Source organism: Pieris napi, chromosome 10 (genome assembly GCF_905475465.1).
Source record: "Pieris napi chromosome 10, ilPieNapi1.2, whole genome shotgun sequence".
NCBI classification, from domain to species: Eukaryota; Metazoa; Arthropoda; class Insecta; order Lepidoptera; family Pieridae; genus Pieris; species Pieris napi.
Genome location: NC_062243.1, coordinates 10,799,583 through 10,823,400, shown reverse-complemented (window position 1 = coordinate 10,823,400; position 23,818 = coordinate 10,799,583). Strand labels below are relative to the sequence as shown.

Here is a 23,818-nt window from a genome sequence, read left to right as displayed (position 1 = left end):
AAAAAAATATCTTTTACTTTTTTACATTAATTTTAAACCTTGAAATTATATAATATATAGTGTTTAATTCATTATTAAACTGAGTTGGCGTTTCGCGGGCTTTACACCTGGCCTCCAACACCTTTAAAATACTCTTCATATACAATTAAACTTTTACTGATAAAGTCAAAAACTACGAGTATTAAAACGAAAAAACGTCTAGGCACACTCTAATCTAGTATTAAATATTATTATAAGCCCCTACAAAAATTTCGTTTAAAAATATGTACCTTCTTAATTAAAATTTCGATTAAGTTGAACTATGTATATTAAGTAAAGGTGGAAATTACACAAACGATGTCGAATGTAAAAATAAAACAAAATGTTTGGTGGGAAAATATTTTTCTTAAAACTAATGCAAAGAACACAATTTTATTGAATAACATGTAGAAAACTTTTTACTAAGAAAATTCTGATATACATCTATGTTTGCAATTGAATCAAGTGTTATTATGAATTCAATCACAGAAAAACATTGAAATTTTCTTTTATTCAGTTAAACGAAAGACAAATTTTGGCTCGGCATATAAAATCAGGTCAACAAACGTGTATTTATTTTAAAAAATTAAATGGGAATTTTATTCATTAATAATATGTTTTTTAAGTTCACCATCCCACCCTACAGTGTGTAATACATTGGGCTCAGATTCATCCCAAGCCAGACCCCTTATACAATCTTGATGCGCTTTACGCTCATACACAAGATTGAGTTTTTCACCATCAATATGAAACACTGAAAGTATTTGGTTATCACAGCAAACTGCAATGTTACTTGATCTGAAAAAAAAGTAAGTGCATTATCCACAAGTTTCATCAAGTTGGCAACATAATACTTCTAATGATTTAAGTGAATTGACATCATTATGCGAAAAAATGTGTTACTTTAGTATAATTAGTTCAAAATATTTAATTAAGTCCAATAGTAATTCACCTAACCTCGGATTAAAAGCAATTCTATGAACAGGTGCAGGAAATTCATGTAACTTTATTGCATTTTTAGAATCCCTTAGATCAATTAGAGAGAGTTGACCAGATTCATCTCCAAATAATAATTTATTTTCTTCGATCCACAGGAGACATCGAACCCCACAGTTGTTTTCAATAACATCTGAAATAAAAATTACAGGATTAATATACAAGTGATATATAATGTGGCAGGGCGGTACTTTTTCCTTATTATTTTTGTCTATTACTGAGCAGTGTTGGCCTAGTTGATTAAGCGTGCAACTCTCATTCTTATTTGTGAGGTGAAGGAAAACATCAAATAGATATAAAAGGTCGGGGTGTCAGACACAAAAGCCTGATCACTTAGTTGTCTATTAGAGAAAACAAATGATCACGAAACTAATACATCATTCTGAGGTCCAAACCTAAAAGGTTGTAATGCCACTTTCTTTAACATTGTATTTTAATTATTATTATTTGTACTATGTTTTAGTGCAATCCTAATACTATTTCATTGATTTGATTTTTCTAGAATCTTAGGAGTTATACATTTATGTTCACAATAGCCACAGAGGCATCTTCATACTAAGGGATATTTCCTTACCATAAACAGGCTTGTTTGTGTGTTCATCCCACACCGAAATAAAGCCGTCTAGGGAACCAGTTACAAAATGTTTTTGTGACATTGGCTTCACTCCAATAGTATTAACTTGCATGCTATGTGCTGAATTGTAGTTACGTAAACATATCATATTGTCCCGAATGTCCCATACCTATAACAATCATTCATTTCAGCTTTTGTTTTTTTGTACTTGTTTCTATGTAAATTTGAGACTCTTTCATGTTTTTTTTTTAAATCTATTGACCAGCATTTTAAGGCATAATACCCTCATAAGAAATTTTTTTTACCACACAAAAAAATATACAGAACAACAAACTTAGTTCAGGCTGTATCATTATGTCTTTAAATATGACAATAAATTATTAAAATAAACGATTACCTTCACATTACCATCCCCACCAGCTGACACATACAGCCTATCGGAATCAAGACATTCTATAACAAGTGCTGGGCCATCATGTTCTGCTACTGATAAATCTTCTTTCCAAGTTGACCATGCATCTTCACTCTTTGACCAAATACTTATTGCACCTGTATCTTCACATAATATAACCTAAATTTTAACACACTTTAATAAACACAAACATATTAAATGATAAATATTGCAGACAATATGCACAATGTAAATTTATGTTAATATTGCAAATAATTGTTGCAAGATTTGATATGAGGATTAGTCCAACCAAAGATCTTTAATTTAAACACTGCTAAATTGTGAATTTGAGCTATGAAAACTGTTTGTTGTTGTTTGTGAATGTTATGACTATCTCATACCTTGTCTGAGCTTCCTGAGAAGCAACCATCAGCAGTTGTACTTGCCAAGTTTATGTCACGCTTGAAATTTGTCTTTTGAAAATCACTTTCCTGATCATTTGGTAAAATACAAGCACCTCCATTCCAATATCGACCAGTCAGTTCTGAACAACCTACTAATATATGTCCATCTGAAAATATAAGTAATATTAGACGTAATAAAGTATCACATAATCGTCTTCTATTGTTACAAACGGGATTTTTAGTTTACCTTTATGAACACGGACAAAATCCAAGTAAGCATGTGTGTATGTTCCAGAGGTCTCCATTCTATATGTCTCGGCATTTAGATGAGGAGGAATAAGTCTATTACTTGGTTCCATCTTAAAGTCGTTGCTAGGCGGTGTACAAGCAGCAATAACTTGGCAAAATAAATACCGAAAACCGATACTTTGGAGGTTATTTTTATTTAATTGTTATTAGATTGTGTTATTAAAGATTTATAATATTATCTATTTGTAAAGTACTCATCTAGTACCTGGACTACAAATAATCTGTAATATTTGTTGAAATAATATTCAGTTTGTTTGAAGTTTTTCAGAAAGCGGAAATATTTGAAATGTATGTTTCAAAGATAACTAATAAGTAATAACTTTGATTGGATTTTTTTTAGCTGAGAAATGAATTTTTACATCATTTTGACGGTTAACCAGACTGAATAGTAAGGAAGTTTTCAGTTGTCAGATGTCTGTAAACGAATTTAACTACCACTTAGTCGGTATTTTAATCATTACTTGACTTTGAAGTTTAAAATAAAATCTTTTGGAAATAAAGATAATTTTGACTTGACCATTGACTTATCAAGTTTTTACAATTACAGCAACAATAATTATTTAAGTGTATAAGTGAACAATTAAATATCTATTCATCAATAAAATTATTACATTCGGTACGTATGGGAAAAACAAGAATATATAAAATTATATTTTCAATACTGGATGTATGACTTATGTTATGACTTAATATTATGGCTATAACCTCTTATACTTTTTATTTATTTGGGATGAACCCAAATAATCATAGGGAATTATTATTGACTCATATAATTGTACATTTTATTAGGACTAATATGGCTAAGTTAGAGTTACTACAATCTATAAATGCCCACAAGGGCATTGTGTGGAATGTCTCATGGCATCCAAATGGAAATATATTTGCCTCATGTGGAGAGGATAAAGTTATTAACTTATGGAGCAAGGAAAATCAAGGATGGGCTGTGAAGACTATGTTAGTGGATGGACACCAAAGGACTATAAGAGAAGTTGCGTGGTCTCCTTGTGGAAATTTTTTAGCATCTGCTAGTTTTGATGGCACTACAGCTATATGGGATAAAAAGAGTGGTGTGTATACCCAAAATATAAACTACTCATGTTGAAATAGTTACAAGAGAATACTTTTGATAATAATATTGTTATCAGGTCAGTTTGAATGCAATGCTACATTGGAGGGACATGAAAATGAAGTAAAAAGTGTAGCATGGTCACCTTCTGGGCAGTTGCTGGCTACCTGCGGTAGAGATAAATCAGTATGGGTCTGGGAAGTGGCTGGTGATGATGAGTATGTTTGTGAAGCAGTACTTAATGCTCACAATCAAGATGTGAAAAAAGTGTGTAGTTTATTCTGGTTCATACTCCATTTTAGAGTATACATTACTTAATGAAGGTCTTGTTATAGGTTGTATGGCACCCATCTCTTGAAGTATTGGCATCTGCTTCTTATGACAATACAGTCAAAATATATAAAGAGGATCAATTGGACAGTGACTGGAATTGTGTTGCAACTCTAGAGTCACATGAGACTACTGTATGGAGTTTAACTTTTGATAAAACAGGAGAGAGATTAGCCACATGCAGCGCTGATAACACAGTCAAAATATGGAAGGAATATAAACCTAATAATGAGCTAGGTGTTAGTGTATCTGATAAAGAATCATCTTGGAAATGTATTTGTACATTATCTGGTTACCACACACGAGCTATATATGATATAGCTTGGTGTCACCATTCTGGTCTAATAGCTACCGCAAGTGGCGATGATATAATCAGAATATTTAAAGAGGCTGAAGATTCCGATCCAGATGCACCAACATTTGATTTAATTTGTAAAAAATATGATGCACATTCCCAAGATGTTAACTGTGTTAAGTGGAATCCAACGGCAAACAATGAACTAGTGTCCTGCAGTGATGATGGACAAATAAAAATTTGGAAGTTTCTTGATGAATAACTAAAGTGATTGCTTACATAATTAGTTAATAAGCAGAATTCAACATATATTTAATGCTGTATATTTTATTGTAACTAGTTAAGTACTGATAATTGTGGTATGGTTATTTTTTGTCATTATATGAGTTTTGTTTATGTCTTGTGTTATTATTCTCTTAGGAAATACATGTTTACATTGTAGAGCCAAAATATTATAAATTTAAATCCACATTAAATAAAAACCTTGTTTCAGGGTAATTAATATCTAATGTTTAGAATATCAAGATTTTCTTATAAAACACTGCAGTTACAAAAATATTGCACAATCACAAAACTAACAAGTGAAAATATGTCCAACACAACTATACGTCAAGTGTTGGCTGCATTAGAGAAATTTGCACCAAAATCTCTTTCTGAAAGTTGGGACAACACTGGATTACTAGTGGAACCATACACACCAAGGTTTGTAACTTTATTTGCCCAAATTATGTGTAAGGATACAGTTCCTGTTTTTTATTATTATTGCTAAATGCAGATAATTTGAATACTTATAAATAAATGTAAAGAGCAGCTGTGAATCCTGGTATTTCTGAACTGTTACAACTTAAAGATCCTCAAGAAACCACTGCCTTAAAGCCCGGCAAGACAATTGTAAGCCTAGTGCTCCAGGCGTTTTTTCAGAGAAAACAGAACCTAGTGATCATAAAAGTTTTTAGATAATCTTATAACATGGTTTAAGAATTAACTTTTTTTTTTAGGAACATTAAAAAGATCCTGTTAACAAATGATCTAACAGAAGATGTTGCTTTAGAAGCCGACAATCAAGGCTGTGAAATGATAATATCATACCATCCTCCTATATTTGCACCTATGAAATCTGTGAAGCAAAGGTAATACTGTTTTCATTATTTTGTGTACTGCCTTTTGAGATCTTTTATTTATGAACATATAGAAATAAAAGTACAAAATATACAGTTTTGATACATTTTGTATAGTGTTTGTGATATACTAATCTTAAAAACGTCGCAATGGATCAACTGATTAAATTTGATAATCATGGTATCTCAATCTTCATATCATCAGAGTGGTTAAATGTCAATTAAAAAAAAAACCTTGGTAAAAATTATATCGTATTTCAGTGCATGGAAAGAGCGTATAGTGTCGTTTTTACTAGAAAAAAGGATTTTTCTATATTCACCACATACAAGTTGGGATGCTGTTCAGGGTGGAGTGAATGATTGGCTGGCCTCAGCATTTCCCGTTGGAAAATCTGAACCTATTACACCTGGCGTAGACCCTAAAACAGGATGTGGAAGGTAGGTTTGATCTTTATATTAAAGAGCTCCTCCGGAAAAATCCTACTCTAAATATCCAATCCTATTCCAAAGTTGTTGCTTTATCTGGGTTATTCATATCATTTACATTTCGTACTGACTTGTTATTTTTTTTCAGATTTTTGCACTTAGAGGAAAGAATTTCTGTGTCAAATGCTGTAGCAAGAGTAAAAGAACTCACGGGTCTGCAATATGTCAGGCTAGCCTTAGCCAGAAGTAAAGCGATGGATGAAGAAATCCTGCAAACAATTGCACTATGTGCTGGATCAGGAGCGTCAGTATTGAAAAATGTGTCTGCCGATTTATTCCTTACAGGTACTGAATAATTAATTTTGAGTATAACATTGACTGTGTGAGAATTCTAGTCTTGTTTATATATTCACTTAAAATTGATTTATTGATATAGAAATATAATTTTATATAAATAAGATTTAAAGTGTAAAGGGCTTATCGCTTTAAGGGATCTCCAGGCAACCCTTTAAAAAAGCTATGTGAAGATGTGTAAGAGTGTGAAACTTGTAATGTATTTATTTATAGCAGTAAAGTCAGTATGTTTTATTCCGACTTTTTGTAGCGACAAAATTTAACCAACTGCTGAAAATTAGTATAAACAACATAAAAAAATTGTCATGTTTTATTATTCTGTTGTTGATTAAAATCACCCATAGATGGCACTACATTTATATACAAACTTTTTACTTTTACAGTCAATTGTAAATAATTTTATTTAACAAACTTATTAATAAAATAAATTATTTCAGGTGAAATGTTACACCATGATGTACTGGATGCTACCCAAAAAGGTATATCAGTTATATTAACCAACCACTCTGATTCTGAAAGGGGATTCTTAAAGAACTTTTCAACCTTCCTTCAAAATGAACTATTCAATAATGTCGAAGTTATTGTAAGTAAATGTGATAAAGATCCTTTAACAACAGTGTAAATAAAACGATAGTACAGCATTATAATTTTATTTCCATTAGTATATGCAAATTAGCTGGTTGTATTCTATGTTATGAGATCATTAATATTTTACATTAAATACAGTTAATTAATTCTTGATTCCGTAATTCACCTTCATTATAATAACTGGCAAGTTTTTCGTGCATGCGTTTTCGTGTTAACCCCGGATAGCCAATGGTGATCAGGTGTTTGAACTGAAAGACACTTTTTAAATTAAATTTTGGTTTTCGTCGAAAAAGGCATGCACGTTACTTACATCGATTACTTACGGAAGCCAGATTTTCTCGATTTGACTTTTTTATCAGTTGTAGGGAGGTTTTGTACAGGTTCCTTTCTAAGGAAATCTGGACTCGGTTTGATTTTGCAAATGGAGGATACAGTTCCGTTTTTATCATCATAGTTAATGACGTATTTACTTTTTCTAGACTTAGATGAATTTCGTTCGGTGGCAGCAGATTCCTTGGATTTTAATTTATCTGGACTAGGATTAGTTTTAGTTGCTAACCTGGAAATGTGGTCACTTGGTCGCTTAGATTTATCTTTTGTGAAAGCCTTTTCGGAATTGTGAATATATCCATTTCTATGCACCTCCTTGTTTCCTTCAATGTAATTTTTACTTTTTTGGTTAGTCTCAGTTGACCGATTATGGAACTTTGCACTTTGTGAGGTTTTCGATCTTTCCGATTTGATGTCTTCATTGCGTGAAGTCGAAAGGTCAGGCGTGGTTAGTTTTTCTGTTCGTTTTGGTTTGCGATCATCGCTCTTCGTTTGTTTGTTTTTCGTGACCTCGTAATTTCGTGTAGTCGTGACTTCAATATTATCAGAATTCAATTTCAATTTTGTTGGACTGTTCCTGCCTCCCAAATAATGTTTTGGTGTATCTTTCTTAGCATTTATATTTACATACACAGTTTCTTCAGGCGTTTTATTCGCTGATTTATGTTTAGTATTTTGGTGTCCTTTATATTTATCCACACTTCCGCTTTGCTTACGGTTCATACTGGTTGACCTACAAATATAATTTATGCTTAAAATTAAAATACCAACAGGAACAATAATTATAAGTTAGTATAAAATGTTAAGAATACTCACCGTTTCGGCGAAGTTTCACATATTTTGTTTCGTGTTACGTGTGAATCTTTTCTCGGTGATTCTGATAAACTTCTACTCGTTGAAGATGCGCTTTCGTGTGTAGTCTTCAAACGTGCCGATCGAGTCGTTTTGGGAACATCGTTATCTGCTTCCGATATGGGTTTTAACAATTTATTTCGATTGTCCTCTAATACTTCTATGTATTTTGTTCTTGGTTTTGGTGTAGGAACTGGACGATATTTAATATTAGAAATATTTTGATACTCAGGAGTATCATCCGACTCTGCTTCGCTATTGCAAACACTGTTTGATATTTTTTGTACTAATTTGACTGAATGAAGAATTTCTTCTTGTAGGTTATCGAGTGTTTGTATTTCTTCGTTGTTTCTATTGTTTTGAATGCCAAAGAAGGTGAGATCGCTGTCTCGAAGTTGACGAGTTTTAAATTTACCACCAGTGGGAGCTAGTGAGGTAGGTTTGTAGTCATGTTCTTCATGGTTACTTGCATTCATTGATTTTATAGTTTCTGGAGTGTTTTTGCCATTTAATGACTGAATATGTTTTTGAGGACCTGATAAAGATCAAAATGACAAATTATATTTCAAAGTAACTGTTTAATTCAAGTAAAACCAAAGATTTTTGACATAAAATTCACAAACATAAATATTTTAGATCATAATTTTGTTCGCAATAATTTTAAAGTACTACCAAGATGAGCGAGAAAAAATTCGACAGTAACTGTTTCAAAATCCAAATTGATGGATCAAAAATTTATTATATTCTATTTATGTTTTAAAATAATAAAATACATTAAAATAATTTTCTTACCTATATTTGGTGTCCTCAAATGATTACTATACGTTTCTTCATCCGTAGCTCTATTACTATAAAACTTAGTCTGCTTCTGTTCAATTTCAAACTGCCTATTTATTAAAGTTACAGCTGTCGGAAACGTACTATTTTCTGTATATTTGTCTTCCGATGAATCCCCAAGTGCCATATTTTCTCCTAAGAGATATGGTCTGGGTTTCGGAATTCTGTTCTTAAGAATACTTTTTGTAGCTGCTATATTATCATCTAGATCAGCACATTCCTGTTTATCTATACTAATGGGCACATCTCGAAAACTAGACTTTTCTCCAAAAAGTGTTATTGATTTGTCAACTTTACTTGTATATGGCGCAAAAACACTTTTCTTTCTCCTAAAGTCATTAGAAGGGGGTGGTTTCTCGTCAGTAGCAATTATGTTTACAGTACCGGACTCCGCTGCAAAATGTAGTTCCGTTTTACAAAATCCAACCTTTTTTGTTCTTTTATCGTTATCGTCTGAAGTCAACATTGAAGGATCATCATCTTCAACTGTAACTGGCAATGTTATGGTAACTTTTCCTTTAGATTGTAGTGAAATTATATTGTTATCATCTGTTAAATATTTTTCGTGATGCTCTTTTAATGGACTAATTCGTGTTGGTTTAAATGTTGATGTTGGCCTATTTTTCCACAGCCAGTCTTGAAATGATTCCTCAGGCAAATCAGATAATCTCTCTTTACTACGTCGCATCGACATATTTTCAAAATGATGTGTATTGTAATCGCTTACAATTTCTGTTGACTTACAAATCCCACTATCAGTAGAAGAATCCATAATATTTAACGTATCACTACTTTTGCTATTTAACGTTGTGGTGTCTTCGAAACTATAACTCTTACGTCTGTTATTCCATTCATCACTGCCGTTTAGAAGAGATGTATATTTTAAAGTGCTAAGACTTACAGGAGCGTCTAATAAAGGTGATACCCGATGATTTCTGACATGTATATTTTTGATACTATCTTCATTGCTTTCGCTGTTTCGAAAGCTTCTAGTGGTGTTTCTACTGCTATTTCTCGAGTCTAAATCAATGATATTGGCGTTATCGGTTGACGAAGATTCCTCACTGGGCATTCTAATTGAAGACTTCCCCGTTGTGATTCTCCACTTTGAAGGTTCTGATATTTCAATGTCATCTGGTTCAGTAACTTTATAATTCAATTTCTCATTGTCAACTTCAGGAGATGATTCTAACGGCAGTGACGATATTTCTAATGGTTTTGATGGTAATGCCGGAGATTGTTCTGGAAGATATCCTGATGATATGACCTAAAACATATTGTTATTTATATAACATATAAGACATGTCAATGATCTGTGTTTTAATATCTCTTGACCACATAACTTATCTATGCATGTTTTCTATACACGCACGTAGGATTACAGTATTAAATTGATGCGTTATCTGTGTACTACGTTAAGCTAAGCTATAAAAAGCGATAAAAACATAGAAATCAAATATTTACTCGTCTTGAAGAGTGCATCAAATAGGAAGAGCTTGGTGCGCCAGGACCAGAAGAGGAATGGTACGCCGCTCTCATTACACGAACTTTAGCACCTGGGGCGCTAGCATGCAACACTTCCATTGCGCGTGCGACTCGACGCGTCACACCGCCTTCAGTTACCTGCAAATACCACAGGACATTAAATAAGTATAACAAATCCATAAATAATAATAATTCAGTAGCGCTACACTCCAATATGAGTCTATGCCTCAGAATTAATCGATTTTCTTTTATCAGTTTTATTTAATAGACAAATAGGTGATCGGCCCTCTGTGTCTGACACATGTTAACGATTTTTGGCTTTTCCTCACGATGTTTGCCTTTACCGTAGGAGCAAGTGCTACTTCCGCACAAAGAAAGAAAATTCCTTTGGTGTGCACCAAAGGAATTTGCTTGTGCTTCGAACACCCCAACTCAGGGACGAGGGTCGCACGCCTTAGCCACTAACACTCCTATACAAATACACCTTTTTTTTTTACTATATTCTTTTCTTTATTGATTAGACAGTGAAAAGACCTGACACACGATTTGAAACATTTTTCACCATGACATTCTGATATATTTAGAGCGAATTGTAAACATCTGTTTAAGTTAAACCATTAAAAGCTAATTATGACGTAAGCTAGTCTGTGTCTAGTTAACTTTCTAGATTTGACCTTGTGGAGGTGATGTAAGGTATTAGTTATCTAAGACGTGGGGTCTTTAAATTCCAATTGAACTTTAGGATTTTGTATTAAAAAATATTTTGCGGAAGTGTTTACCACCCGTGACTCATATAAAAACGTAAAGGCTCTCAAACGCTAAAGCAGTTTTAATGAATATATTGCAAATAATTTACTTTTTCTTTAAAAGGAAATGGACGTAGCCACATTCTTATGTGTTAGAGTTAAGTCACGGCGTCAACAAGTACGCAGGTTTCGTAATGTTGAATATGTCTACAGAAAGTAGTCTCCATCTCTCGTCGTACTCTTAAGTAATGACAAATTTAAAGGATTATTACCAGGGTAATAATTAAAAATAGTTTTTTAAACAATGTCTACACATATTTTCTATTCCCGACTCCTGTATTCTGTACAATTTACTCTCGTATGAAACAATTTCTAAATTGTAAGTCGATAAAAACAATCTTCTGTTGTAAAATATTCAGGAATAATTTCTAATTTAAATGAAATTAGATCTTCGAATTTGCTCTTCAGCAGTGAAAAATATAGCTTGCTCTGTGTACTACACTCGGCGTCAAAAAAATCGCACCTTTCCTAAAATTCGTGTAAAGCGATTATAACTCCGAAGATCCTTCCTGTACCCTTTAAGTGTTAGTATCATTTGAAAGCTAATGAAATCCCTTATTTGAAAACGGTAGGAAATTGGCCACAACCCCCATAAAAAAAGAAAATTCTGGGAAAATGTGAAACACAATGTGTATTCTGATCAAAATTACAAATAAAAGGAACAATACAAAAATTTAAAATAAACAATGACAATCCTTAAAAATTAGTCTCAAAACCTAGTGTTGCCTCCTCTAGCCCTCCGACCAGCTTCCAAGCGGTCAGTCATGGACCTGATGAGCGTCACGACGTGTTCCGGGGGAATGTTGTCCCACTCCTTGATGACGGCATCTCGAAGCTCATCGAGAGTGGCAGGAGCTGGATTACGGGCCCGAACTCGGCGTTTCAGCTCGTCCCAGAGGTGCTCGATAAGATTGAGGTCGGGGCTTCTTGCTGGCCAGTCCATAACCTTGATGCCAACTCGACGTAGGTAGTCCTTGACAATTAAGGCTGTGTGGCACCGGGCGTTGACGTGCATGAACTCGAAGTTGGCGCCGACAAAACCTGCACATGGGACAACATCCTCCTCCAAAACCTCGGTGATATACCGGTGGGCAGTCAGAGACCCCGGGCCGTGACCATCTCCAGCTCTGGAGACGCACACGAGGTCTGTCTTGCCGTCGATAGAAATGCCGCCCTAGAACATGCGGGATCCTCGTCCATATCCGACGGTTTCCACGGTGCAGGCTGGTGTGAAACGCTTCCCTGGTCGCCTGTAGACTCTCTTACGCATGTTGTTGGTGTATAGGCACACTCGGGTTTCGTCGGAGTTCAGGACATTCCTCCACTGGTCGAATGTCCACGGCACGTGCGTTTCGTAAAATCGCTTCCTTTTCGTCCGGTGGATGGCAGTCAATTGGGGGCCTGTAGCAGCTCTCCGGGGCAGCAAATTCTTCTCTCACAGCCTTCTTCTGATAGTGGAGACGCTGTGAGCTGTCCTTCGAGTAGCTCAAAGCCGCTGCTGCAGCTCCACAGCGTTGGAGAAGCGGTTCCGCAAAGACGTCGACACAATGAAGCGATCACCTCTGACGGTAGTGCAGCGACGTCTCCCGGATCCATGTCTCCTGATGTAACCTCCAGTCTCTTGGAACCGTTGGTATACCCGTTGTACTGGAAATCGGCTGATTTTCAGTTGCCGAGCAACTTCAACCTGCCGTAGTCCGATTTGCAGTAGGGCAACCACTTGAGCTGCTGCTTTGCCATGGTATCCATTTTCACTGGGTTTTTTTCTTGTCGAAGCTCTTCAAGAGTGACCTCTGTGACATCTGGATAGCGAATAACCCATAATTGACTTTTACCCCCTCGTTTTATACGCATCCAGGGTGTTACAATTAGTGAGCCTCCAAACGCGTACATCGCCACTTTTTAATCAAAGTGCTGGGGATTTGTGGTTTTTGATTTTCCGTAAACAAACGATAATTTTTTTGAAAGCTTATTAATTGAGCTTCTAAATGATACTAATAATGATAGGGTACAGGAAATATCTTAGAAGTTATAATCGCTTGACACGAATTTTAAGAAAGGTGCGATTTTTTTGACGCCGAGTGTATATAGGCAGAGTACGATAGTTAAACGCGTTTAAATGCAGTTTGCGTTTTGGTTTAGAAAAAAGGGACTTTTCTATTAAGACGAATTCACGGGCGGTTACAAGTTTCTTATCAACTTTCGTTTACGCGAAACTGGATAGAAACCAGTTTTATTAAGAAAGTAATACAATATTAATTATATAGTGAAAACTTTTATATTTACGTGATCTTGTTATAATTTCGAATGGCTTCAATATGAATGAAGGTGAGGTTAATATAATATAATTTAATACCATAAGGGGGAAATGGGTAAAGTTAATTTATCAACTGTCAGAACAAGCAGGCATAGACAAAATCGGTAACGGTATAATCATTCGTTCAAATAAGTTTATTAACAAGGTGTGAAATAAATTATGGTAATATTGTGGGCGAGGAGTGGGGACAGTAATATTCCTTGAAGTACGAGGATAATTCTTACGGAGAGAAAAATTAAAAAAAAATGAGTGAAAAAGTCTAAAAACAACTTTTCTGTATTCCCATACAAAATATTCGTAATAATACTTAAAAGTCAATTTGAACTTTAATACCATATCATACCTTTTTGACACAATATATTTGTTGTCTTATCAACTTTCTTTTTTTATCTTACTAGCTAGACCGGTGAATAGCAGAATAAGTATTTAAAAAAAATAAAGAATAGACTGTTAGGCGGTACGATGTTCGCTAGGCCAGCTAGTTCTTAATAGATTTGACTATTTCTATATTATATAGGTCTTAGGCCAGGTTAGATATTATTTGGGTAAATAACATCGGCGAGGCACTGATGGAACATATATTCTCATATATGATTGTCAAAAGATTGTTTAAATTTAAAGGAATATTTTTTCGTAAATTTACATCGCATTATAACTAAACTATAAAGGCAGCATTGTATACAATAAGATATACTAGTCTCTGAACAGGGAACAATGCGCTTTTCCGTCTCACATCTGCTCTCTAGTAGAGTTTCACTCAATTGGAATTACCAAGATAGAAAAAACCTACTATGACGTAACGCAAACGTATACTTCAAATTTGGAATGATAATTTTAATGAAAACAACGATTTCATTATAATTCTATACGTCACACCTCGTTTATACGTCGTTATTTTACGAGGAAAATGTTTGATCAAATCTGAGAAATCTACGATTATTGAATTTAAATAATCAAATCAGTTAAGGAAACCCCGATTTATCTGATTCATCTGTATTTAGTGGAAGCTATTTAGTCATACTATTTATACTGCGCAGTATTTGATTCGAATCATTATGGTAATAGAATGGAAATTCAACTCGGTACATATTCTTAACTCAACTCAATTGTAGAAGTTTATGACATATAATAGAGCAAGATCCCAGGGCCGCCAGACGTCACGTATTTTCTGACGGATGAAATGTGGACGATTGGGTAGTGTTAGTATGTACTATGATCGTATGCCTACCTGCTAGCTTGGTCAAACGGCCAATTTCCAGGTATCAGGTAATCAAGGTACACAAAAACATTACTTACTTCACGTAAATTCTCATGGCTGATTTTTATATATGTTTTCGAGTGTATAGTTAGAAATAAATTGTCATTACTCCCAGACACTTTCCGTCGGCCATATTGCTTAACAGACGCTTTAAGGGTCTCAAAATAATTAGTCAACTTCACGTAAATTCTGACGCTCCATTTTTATATATGTTCATCCGACAACTATTATAAAAGCTTTGACAAGAAGACAGACCGATCCAAGGGGCCAATCATCCCCTAAACTAAATTTTAATATCTCTATGAGTGGGAGAGCATTATCTACGCGCATGAGACTGAGTGAGACCGACTGCGCTGTTAAAGCCATGAAAATTACTTGAACAGATATTTTATAATTTTTAGAACTTTTGTTGACAAGTAAATTATAGCAACAAAAATAAGAAAAAAATTGACACATAATAAATAATACTAAAGTTAGCCGACATCTTTTTTTTGTCAATTTATTAATTAGAACTAAAAAATATTTTTTTAAAATACCACTTATATTTAAATAGCAGCAATTTTTTTAATTAATTATTTATTGGACATTTGGAAACAAAGTGGAAAAATATTAATTCTTCAATATTTCTTAACAGTGGCTTTTAATCTTCATTATCATCATCATCAAATATCAATCTTGAAATTGAATATCTAAATCGTGATCGTCATCATCAGCATTATCCTTATTGTCTTCCTCTGTAAAAAACAAATTGAACAATGAAGGTCTGAAAAAACTAAAAAGATACAAATAATATGAGAAACAAAAATAATTTACCTGATTGTTCTTCCAGCGACTCACTGAAAAAACCCGGTAATTGATTTCCATCGAACCAATGAAAATCATATTTACCATCTTGTAGTGTCCAGCCATTGTTTTCGGGGTTGAAAATATTTATCATCTTCATACTTGCATTGCCAAAGCTCACTTTTACAAGGTGGTAAGTTACTGGCATCGAAGTTTCTTAACTTCTTTCGATTGAATTCTTCATTAATATCAGATACCATGTGATTGATAAACAACTGTAGTCTGGCAGCATCTACATCAATTATTCCAGGAACGTTGTGAACATCTCAGATAAATTTTTGTATTATGTTGAATACACGTTCTTCTTCATCTACATCACCAACGTACCAAAAGGGTGAAATGCTTGTTGGTACTCTTCATTTTTCTTCAAAATATTAAACGGCTTTTGCTTGCCCTTTTTGAATAATAATAATTTTTCAAATAATTTTCATGGCTTTAACAGCGCAGTCGGTCTCACTCAGTCTCATGCGCGTAGATAATGCTCTCGCGCTCCCACTCACAGAGATATTAAAATTTAGTTTAGGGGATGATTGGCCCCTTGGATCGGTCTGCCTTCTTGTCAAAGCTTTTAAAATAGTTGTCGGATGAACATATATAAAAATGGAGCGTCAGAATTTACGTGAAGTTGACTAATTATTTTGAGACCCTTAAAGCGTCTGTTAAGCAATATGGCCGACGGAAAGTGTCTGGGAGTATTGACAATTTATTTCTAACTATACACTCGAAAACATATATAAAAATCAGCCATGAGAATTTACGTGAAGTAAGTAATGTTTTTGTGTACCTTGATTACCTGATACCTGGAAATTGGCCGTTTGACCAAGCTAGCAGGTAGGCATACGATCATAGTACATACTAACACTACCCAATCGTCCACATTTCATCCGTCAGAAAATACGTGACGTCTGGCGGCCCTGGGATCTTGGACCATAACTTAAGTGTCTTGGTTCTGATTGCAAGCGAAACAAAGTTTTCAAGTTTACATCAAAATCCTGAAGTAATAATAGTTAACTAAACGTTTATAATTTGTAGCATAGATATCAAATTCTGTACTTTTATTTTCAGAATTTCTTTTTTTAATTCTTATATGTAATTTTAGGAATACTTTAAAGTTGTCTTTTATCTTCGCTCCACATGAGCTGCTGTAACCTCGTAGCGGCCTTAGCGCAGGATTTCCGGAGAGGCATCACAGAATAAACATATGTAGTTAAGCACCTCAATTACATACCAACTCGATAATAATCTTTCGATTCCTAATCAACAATTTTAAAAACTAACAAAAATTTATGTTTCTGAGGCCACCAAAAAAATTTAACAGTAACTTTTAATCACCAACCTAGCCGCATTCTTTAGCATTTTAGACACAAATATCGAAGTTTCGATATTAATAATATCAGTGGGTGCTTCACCGCGTTGAAATAAAAAACAGCCTACGCTTGCTATACTTATCTAGCCTCGTCCAATAAAATATATCTAATGGTATATTAATTATATCTAAAGAACGACGCAACTAGCAACAAAATAGTTTGCCCAATTTCATCGCTGAACATCAAAATCTCCACTCTTTTCTCTTCATGTAACACACTGAGTACGGCTGTTAACAATTAAATCCGAACAATTATTTTGGAGGCTTTTGTTTGACAAACCGGTTGAAGAAAAGGCATTAAATCCATTCCCCGTTGGCCTTAAAAAGTATAAAAGAAACGTCAACGCGTGCAAAAACTAAGGAAATTCAGTTTTTGAGATTTATCAATATTAATGAGTGAATTACTAACGTGAGAAAATGTTTGAATATAGGAAATGGCAAAGGAAATCAGCGGAACATCGTCATTTGTTCTAAGATGCTTTCTCTATATTATTACTTACCTAACTGTTAATCTAAGGTGTATGAGGTGTAAAGTCCCGTAAGACACTATATGAGTTACAAAGTATGTATAGAAAGTAAACTAATATTAAACGATCGGAATATTTGGCACTGTTAAAGTGTAGTTTGAGAAAGCATCCGTTTTTTATTGCGGAAAAATATATGAACACTTTTGGGAATACCGCTATATTTTTGTTCTCCTGTCGAAGAGGACGGAATATGTACTTCGAAAAATAAATTAGGAATGTATTTAGGAAGTGTAGGAATTCAAAATAAAATTATAGGATCAAACTCATAAGTTCCAAGGTTGTTTCAAATAGAACTGTGGTTTGCATGCGGTTGATTAAAACCAACATACACTTAAATTACAATTAAGTTCAATAGAGTTAGGTTACATAGAGATAAACACAAATACTGTATCATATCAGTTATTGTTTGAATTCTCCTAGCCAAAGGGAGATTTTGGTAATTTCTTACGGAAACCTTTTGTGTTAATTAATCTAAAAAAAAATCGTTTTCGATTGCTTTGACAGAAATCAAAGTCTTTAGAATTATACGCAAAAATATTAATGTATATTAAAGTTAATCATTATTTTTTCTACATAAACGTTTAAGCTATTTAAATAGATAATACCTATACATATATTAAGTATAGGTAATAAAACAATGAAATGTACAAGTAGGTGGAGTTCCTAAAAGATAGCGACAGCCGACAAGGTTGTACCTACCTACTTAGTTTGCCCAGTTATTTGACCTTAGGCTTTGTAAGTTTTAGCTAAAGTATTAATTCATGAAAGAATCCTGACTCCTGAGTTTAAGTTTTCACCTTTTATAAGTACTGTAACGTAACATTAACTTCATCTTTGCAATCTACTATATAAAAATCGTACCATTTTTGGTACTAATAAATAGCCTCTGGATATGCTTAGGATCTAAAACAGGAAAAAATTTTACATTACGCCGCTGCTAATTTTTATGACGTTTGGTAAAACATTACCTATGGGTTCATTTTTATGCAGACAATGTAGGCTTCAACTAATATAATGTAAATCAACAAGTTCTCGTTACACTGTTAGAATTTTTTAGGTCTTGTCAACAAGTAGCTAATTGTAAATAGAATTATAAGATCTCAATGAACACAAAGAAATAACCGGTTAAATAAATACTGTAAGCATTGAACTTTATATTAACACAATGATTCATTTTTGTGTAATAAAAAATCGAACTTGCTCGGGCGGTCACGTCATTCAGGTTTTGCACTTTATATGGAAAAGCAACTTTACGCTTTCGGCGATGACGATTGTAAATATGTTAGGTTAGTTTACTAATTTAATCTCTATTTTAAGATTATCTCAACCATGTATAAATTGGAATTAAAAGTAGGTACAACAATCCTGTGAAAGGAATATAAGCGAGTAAGTCTTATACAAAGGTTTATTATAGATGCAAAATTACTTGAAATTCATTCATCTTATACATGCATACGTTATTCAAGCTTAATGTAGTACATACACTACCACTAAGGTGTCCTGTCATGTTATCCTAGCCGTCTTTTCAATGTTTTTGTAAAAGCTAGTAACTTACTAGTGTCGGTTGATGCCCTCACCTTCCCAAATTCAGCAGTCCCAGCCCACTGCCTTCGCCATTGATCTGCGACTTCCATTTCGTGTTTTGATCGTTGCAGCTACACAATATTACAGCATACGAATAAAACGTGCTTGCACGTTCACGTATGTTCTTTCCGCTAGCGCGAAGGAGACTAATGACCGTGTCGGCTACGCACACCGACAGCTTAAAAGCCACTAAGGGTGAGATCTATAGTCCGCACTTGGACTTTGCTCAGACTTTACTTACGAAAAACACTAAGGTTAAACTATGATTTAGTATATTTATAGACATTTTAACGGTGAGATTAAGCTAAGCTCAAGCTAAGACAGAAATTGATGTTTCATTTCATGCAATACCTTCTTTATTATCCTTTAAAAAAGTAAAGAATGGTTGTAGTTAAGTCTGAGCAAAGTCTAAGTGCGCACTATAGATCTCACCCTAAGACTAAGGTATCTTTATTTCCTTTCGTCAGTATAATATTGTTTTGGTAGTCATTCGATGTCAACGCCCACAAGCGTTTATACTACCTAGAAACAACATCCTACACACATCGCACCATGTTGCAACCAAATGGTGGTAAATTTTACGATATTCTTTGTACATCTCGCGTCCTTAATTAAGTTATTAAACGCGTTTGAATCGGGTAAAAGACTATTTTCTTAAAATCAATATTTGCAAAAAACAAAGGACTTTACAGCATAACTCATTTACATTAAAAAGTAAATATTACATGATAGCGATTTAGGGAGCAATATATGAAAACTAAGAACTGAAGTAGTCACATCGGAGCAAGTTGACAGTAGCATAACTATGTATTCATATTCTTAATATGGAATGAGTATTATTTATTTTTATATAGTATTTAATAACTTTAACTTATTTAAATTGTATGTACGACACTATATTGACTTAGGTCTGTAAGGATAATGTGTATTGTTTTTTTTATAAATATATAGTTCGAATTATAGGTAGGTTAGCTCAGGTAAAATTATTTGATGTTCTTGTATGTAATATTTTCTTATATATACATACTACTTGAACTTAATATTCAATCCTGGTATTTTTTCTTAAATAGATGCACAAAACCAAATTATTATACAAATCTACATCAAAATAAGAACATGGTGTGAGTAAAAATATTTATTAAACATTGACTTCTATTAATACATTAAACTTTTCATGATTAAAAATTGTGACTACACTGTTTACATACTAAGAACTAATTAAAAATATTATATGGTCTTCAACACAAGCGGCTTATCGGTAACTATTTACATTTTATTTTCTCTAAGATGATTAATATACAAATTTATTATATGATTATTACAATTATTCTGGATATGCTTAATATTCAGAAGTGTATCACTGTAATCTGTTTTTCTCATATTTACTCCTCTTTCATAAATAACCAAAAATACATCTTGTTTTTTGTTAACATGGCAGAAGTTATAAAAGTGCCTTTGTTCTGACCCAAAATTTTTGCTAAGTCCATCTTTAAAATATTTATAAAAAAGCTGCTGATTGTAGTCGCATAAACTTTCTATCTCAGACCATTCCTCTTCATTAACACCAAATAGAAGACCTACACTCTTTCCCTTAATTACACATACAGTGTGTCCAAACTCATCTGATATCTTTAAGACAGCTGTTGTTGAAGGCTTGTCTGGCTTATAACAATTAATTTTTACTGACTCTATTGTATAGTCTAAAATGATTCCCCAAGCTGTATCTCCTATTTTTAATTGACCACTCTCTGTTATTCTTGTTGGGGACAGGTTCTTCAAGAGTAAGAGAAAGCTATTTTCACAAGAAGCACTATTCATTTGATTTTTGTATTTCGCATTTAAATTATTCTTACCGAAATAATAAGCGATGTAAGACTTTAGTTTATATAATAATGGCCAATAGTTAAATTAAACAAAATATAATAAATCAAAAACCGTCCGAGATTTGAATAAAAACAATAAACAAGCAGAAATACAAACGATTTCAAAATTTGAAAATTCAAATCACATTCAAAATCTTTTAAGTGTTTACACTTTACAGTTTACACCGACCAGTAGAACTTTATCAGTTGTCAGAATCAGTGTTCACAACCTGAAGCCAGGCAGTTATCGTACCAGGGCCGTAAAATTATCGTATATGTGATCCATATACGATAAATTATCGTACAGTCAGGAAAATGGCTAAAAATACTTTAAAAAATCATATGAAACGTGAAAATAAAATGTTGCAAACGATTTATAGTTTAAATCTTGTAAACTTGTGTTTTTCAAATTGAAAAAAAAAATAATAATTCAATCTCTTCCGTCAAAGAGGAACAAAAATACGAACAATATGGTGTTCGCTCTGAGTGATATACCTATTGTCCGTAAAGATCGCATATTATTTTTATCACTTAAAATTCGTTAGGTATTAAAATGTTATCGAAGACTTCCAAATCTGCGTCACCATACAAATCGTTAATTTTTTGGCTGTGCATTCTGATGCGTTTTTATGTTTGTACATAAACGCTTTATTCATCTGCTGTGACAGCATAAGTTCCTAATAGAAAAATAAGCCAATAGATGGCACTGACACTAAAAACTGTAATTGTTATTGGGCTATCTGGGTAATCATCAAATTTTTTATCAGACTGGAAATTATCGTAAAATCTGCGTACGATAGTCATGTACCATCGTACATCGTACGTAGTTATGAAATTATCGCAAATGTACGATAATTATCGTACGGTTGTGAACCCTGGTCAGAATTCAGAATTCACATTCCACACTGCACAGATCAAGTAAATATGAAGACTATAGTGCTTTTCATGAAAGAAGTCCCGCGGCGATTTTTGGAACTAAATTTGACAGGTCGGCAATGTTGTTATTCGTCGATGTTATCAAGTGCGTTTGTTGTGGTAGATTTTTGTGAATTTTTAACTAGCTTAGTGCATTTTAAAGATTGATTACAATGCCAAAAGTTGTAAAAAGTTCGGCTCGAGAAATGATATTAAAGGTGAAAGAGTTCTGTGAAGCGGAACATAAGAATCAAGGTGTTTTAATACCACTAAACAATGTTCGGAAGAGAGTTGGCGCCATAACGGGTACTTTTTAGAGTTGCCATTTAATAATTTTTTGCTGTATTGATGGGACTTTTATGATATAAATTCGTTTTTGCGACAAAATTGAATAAATACATAACGTGATGAAACTAGGTAACTGAAATTAAAACATATACTTATTACATATTACATAAGCATTATAAACTTAAAGTTACTATTATTTTTAATTGTTCATAATTTAATTGCAGGTGTGTCAGAGAAAACTGTAACAAGAATTATAAACGAAGGTATAATAGCGGCGTGTACTTCGAAAAAAATTGTAACCCAACAATTATGCAATAAAACTCTGAATAAAAAATTGTATTGCTTTTCTTTACCCTATTTTCTCATCTTTTCCCTGTAAGTAGGTAGAACACCGCTAATATAAGTAAATAAAAATATACTTTTTACATAACAGAAATATTGTTTCGAAGTATGCAGAAAATAATATTATTTGATAAATTACATCTGCTAAATGTAAATAAAATAGGTAAAATGTTTACTCATAAATGGCAACATTACGTCATGCGATTGCAGCGCCGCGTCTGGGGGACTTCTTTCATGAAAAGGACTATACATTATACACTCTACTCGATTGTAAAAAACAAAGGGTTAAGGTATCCTTAAACCTTTGCAAGATTTGTGATTAGAAAACAGTTGTATATGTTAACGTAAAATTGTAAACACCGTTAGATTGTAATCTATCTCGCGAGATTGTAAACTGTCGAAAGATTGTGAACCTCAACGAACTGCTTACAAATTATGGTATCTAGACCTTTAGGCCAAAGTCTTCTGTCTTTATTTGTTTCTTTCACAGACTAAGTGGAGGAAACAAATAAATAGTGATCACAGAGTACCTTCGTATATATGAGAATTGAGAACTTAACTAATAACTTAACTAAAGTCTTAACTACGAGAGCGGTCAGCGGAGAGTCGAGAACGTTTTACCTCAAGAATTACAAAGTCAAATTTTGTATAGTTATTATATAGCTACTTACAAAAGCAATTACTTAAAGTAACCTAAAAATAATATTAACTGTCACTGCAATCTGCATTTACAATTTACTGCTGGTTTAAGCAGCAACTTTTGAGATTTGGGTGTGATGTAATGTTAATCTAAAATGCGAATAGGTTGGATTTATAAACTCGTAAATCATTTTCCTGGAAAGAAAACTTTAGGCTTATACAGGTTTCTGCCAATATTTTTTGTGTTTGGAGGTGCTTTGGAATTTTCTATGATTAAGTGGAAAGTTGGAGATATAAATTTCTATAATACATTTAAAAGGCGACAGGCCAAAACTATTGTTGAAGAGAAAATCGAAAAATATTCGTCGCAATAAGATGCCTGCAGGTGTCACTTGGGGTCAGTATATTTCTTTTACAGTAGCAGCAATGCTATCAATGCTAGCAGGATCACAAATAGTTCATAACCACTATAAACCTTTGGTGGATTTACATATTTACATAAATAAAGAATTAGAAAATCTTCCAATAAATGTTCAAGAAAAAATTAGGTCTGAGTTGACGGAAGAAGGTGTATTAAAAGGAAAAAAATGAAGACATCATAGTACAGTATAATAACAATATTGTAGATATGCTATTGTAAATAAATATTTATATGATTATTTAGTTTTTTATATTCAACAAACATTTTATATTGAATT

The 23,818-nt window shown here is 33.3% G+C and overlaps 5 protein-coding genes across 8 annotated transcripts; 3 read left to right on the top strand and 2 right to left on the bottom strand.

Annotated features, from left to right (window-relative positions):
* Positions 1-364: 364 nt before the first annotated feature.
* LOC125052822 (methylosome protein 50-like) lies at positions 365-3,021 on the bottom strand. The gene is made up of 6 exons (XM_047653835.1): positions 2,631-3,021; positions 2,381-2,550; positions 1,986-2,159; positions 1,589-1,757; positions 976-1,147; positions 365-816 (listed from the first exon to the last, which is right to left on the bottom strand). The coding sequence occupies exons 1-6, from the start codon at positions 2,740-2,742 to the stop codon at positions 618-620; spliced, it is 996 nt and encodes a 331-aa protein (XP_047509791.1). The 5' UTR covers positions 2,743-3,021; the 3' UTR covers positions 365-617.
* Positions 3,022-3,172: 151 nt separating this feature from the next.
* LOC125052821 (probable cytosolic iron-sulfur protein assembly protein Ciao1) lies at positions 3,173-6,922 on the top strand. Of its 2 annotated transcripts, XM_047653833.1 has the most exons (6): positions 3,180-3,308; positions 4,877-5,085; positions 5,382-5,513; positions 5,763-5,939; positions 6,076-6,272; positions 6,719-6,922. In XM_047653833.1, exons 2-6 carry the CDS (start codon positions 4,892-4,894, stop codon positions 6,901-6,903), a joined length of 885 nt encoding a protein of 294 aa, XP_047509789.1. In that variant the 5' UTR covers positions 3,180-3,308; positions 4,877-4,891; the 3' UTR covers positions 6,904-6,922. The 2 variants fall into 2 exon arrangements, with proteins under 2 accessions (XP_047509788.1, XP_047509789.1); XM_047653832.1 differs by lacking the exons at positions 4,877-5,085; positions 5,382-5,513; positions 5,763-5,939; positions 6,076-6,272; positions 6,719-6,922 and adding exons at positions 3,482-3,759; positions 3,838-4,025; positions 4,094-4,779 and having other exon boundaries at positions 3,173-3,308.
* Positions 6,918-19,263, bottom strand: LOC125052820. Of its 3 annotated transcripts, none has more exons than XM_047653829.1 (6): positions 19,068-19,263; positions 10,353-10,511; positions 8,844-10,155; positions 8,016-8,586; positions 7,193-7,932; positions 6,918-7,117 (listed from the first exon to the last, which is right to left on the bottom strand). In XM_047653829.1, the coding sequence occupies exons 1-6, from the start codon at positions 19,122-19,124 to the stop codon at positions 7,041-7,043; spliced, it is 2,916 nt and encodes a 971-aa protein (XP_047509785.1). In that variant the 5' UTR covers positions 19,125-19,263; the 3' UTR covers positions 6,918-7,040. The 3 variants fall into 3 exon arrangements, with proteins under 3 accessions (XP_047509785.1, XP_047509787.1, XP_047509786.1); XM_047653831.1 differs by having other exon boundaries at positions 19,046-19,135; XM_047653830.1 differs by having other exon boundaries at positions 18,974-19,083.
* A 3,738-nt stretch (positions 19,264-23,001) lies between these two features.
* LOC125053017 (small integral membrane protein 4) lies at positions 23,002-23,494 on the top strand. Its single transcript, XM_047654184.1, has one exon. It carries the CDS (start codon positions 23,276-23,278, stop codon positions 23,492-23,494), a length of 219 nt encoding a protein of 72 aa, XP_047510140.1. The 5' UTR covers positions 23,002-23,275.
* A 1-nt stretch (position 23,495) lies between these two features.
* LOC125053018 lies at positions 23,496-23,779 on the top strand. Its single transcript, XM_047654185.1, has one exon. It carries the CDS (start codon positions 23,496-23,498, stop codon positions 23,709-23,711), a length of 216 nt encoding a protein of 71 aa, XP_047510141.1. The 3' UTR covers positions 23,712-23,779.
* Positions 23,780-23,818: the final 39 nt, after the last annotated feature.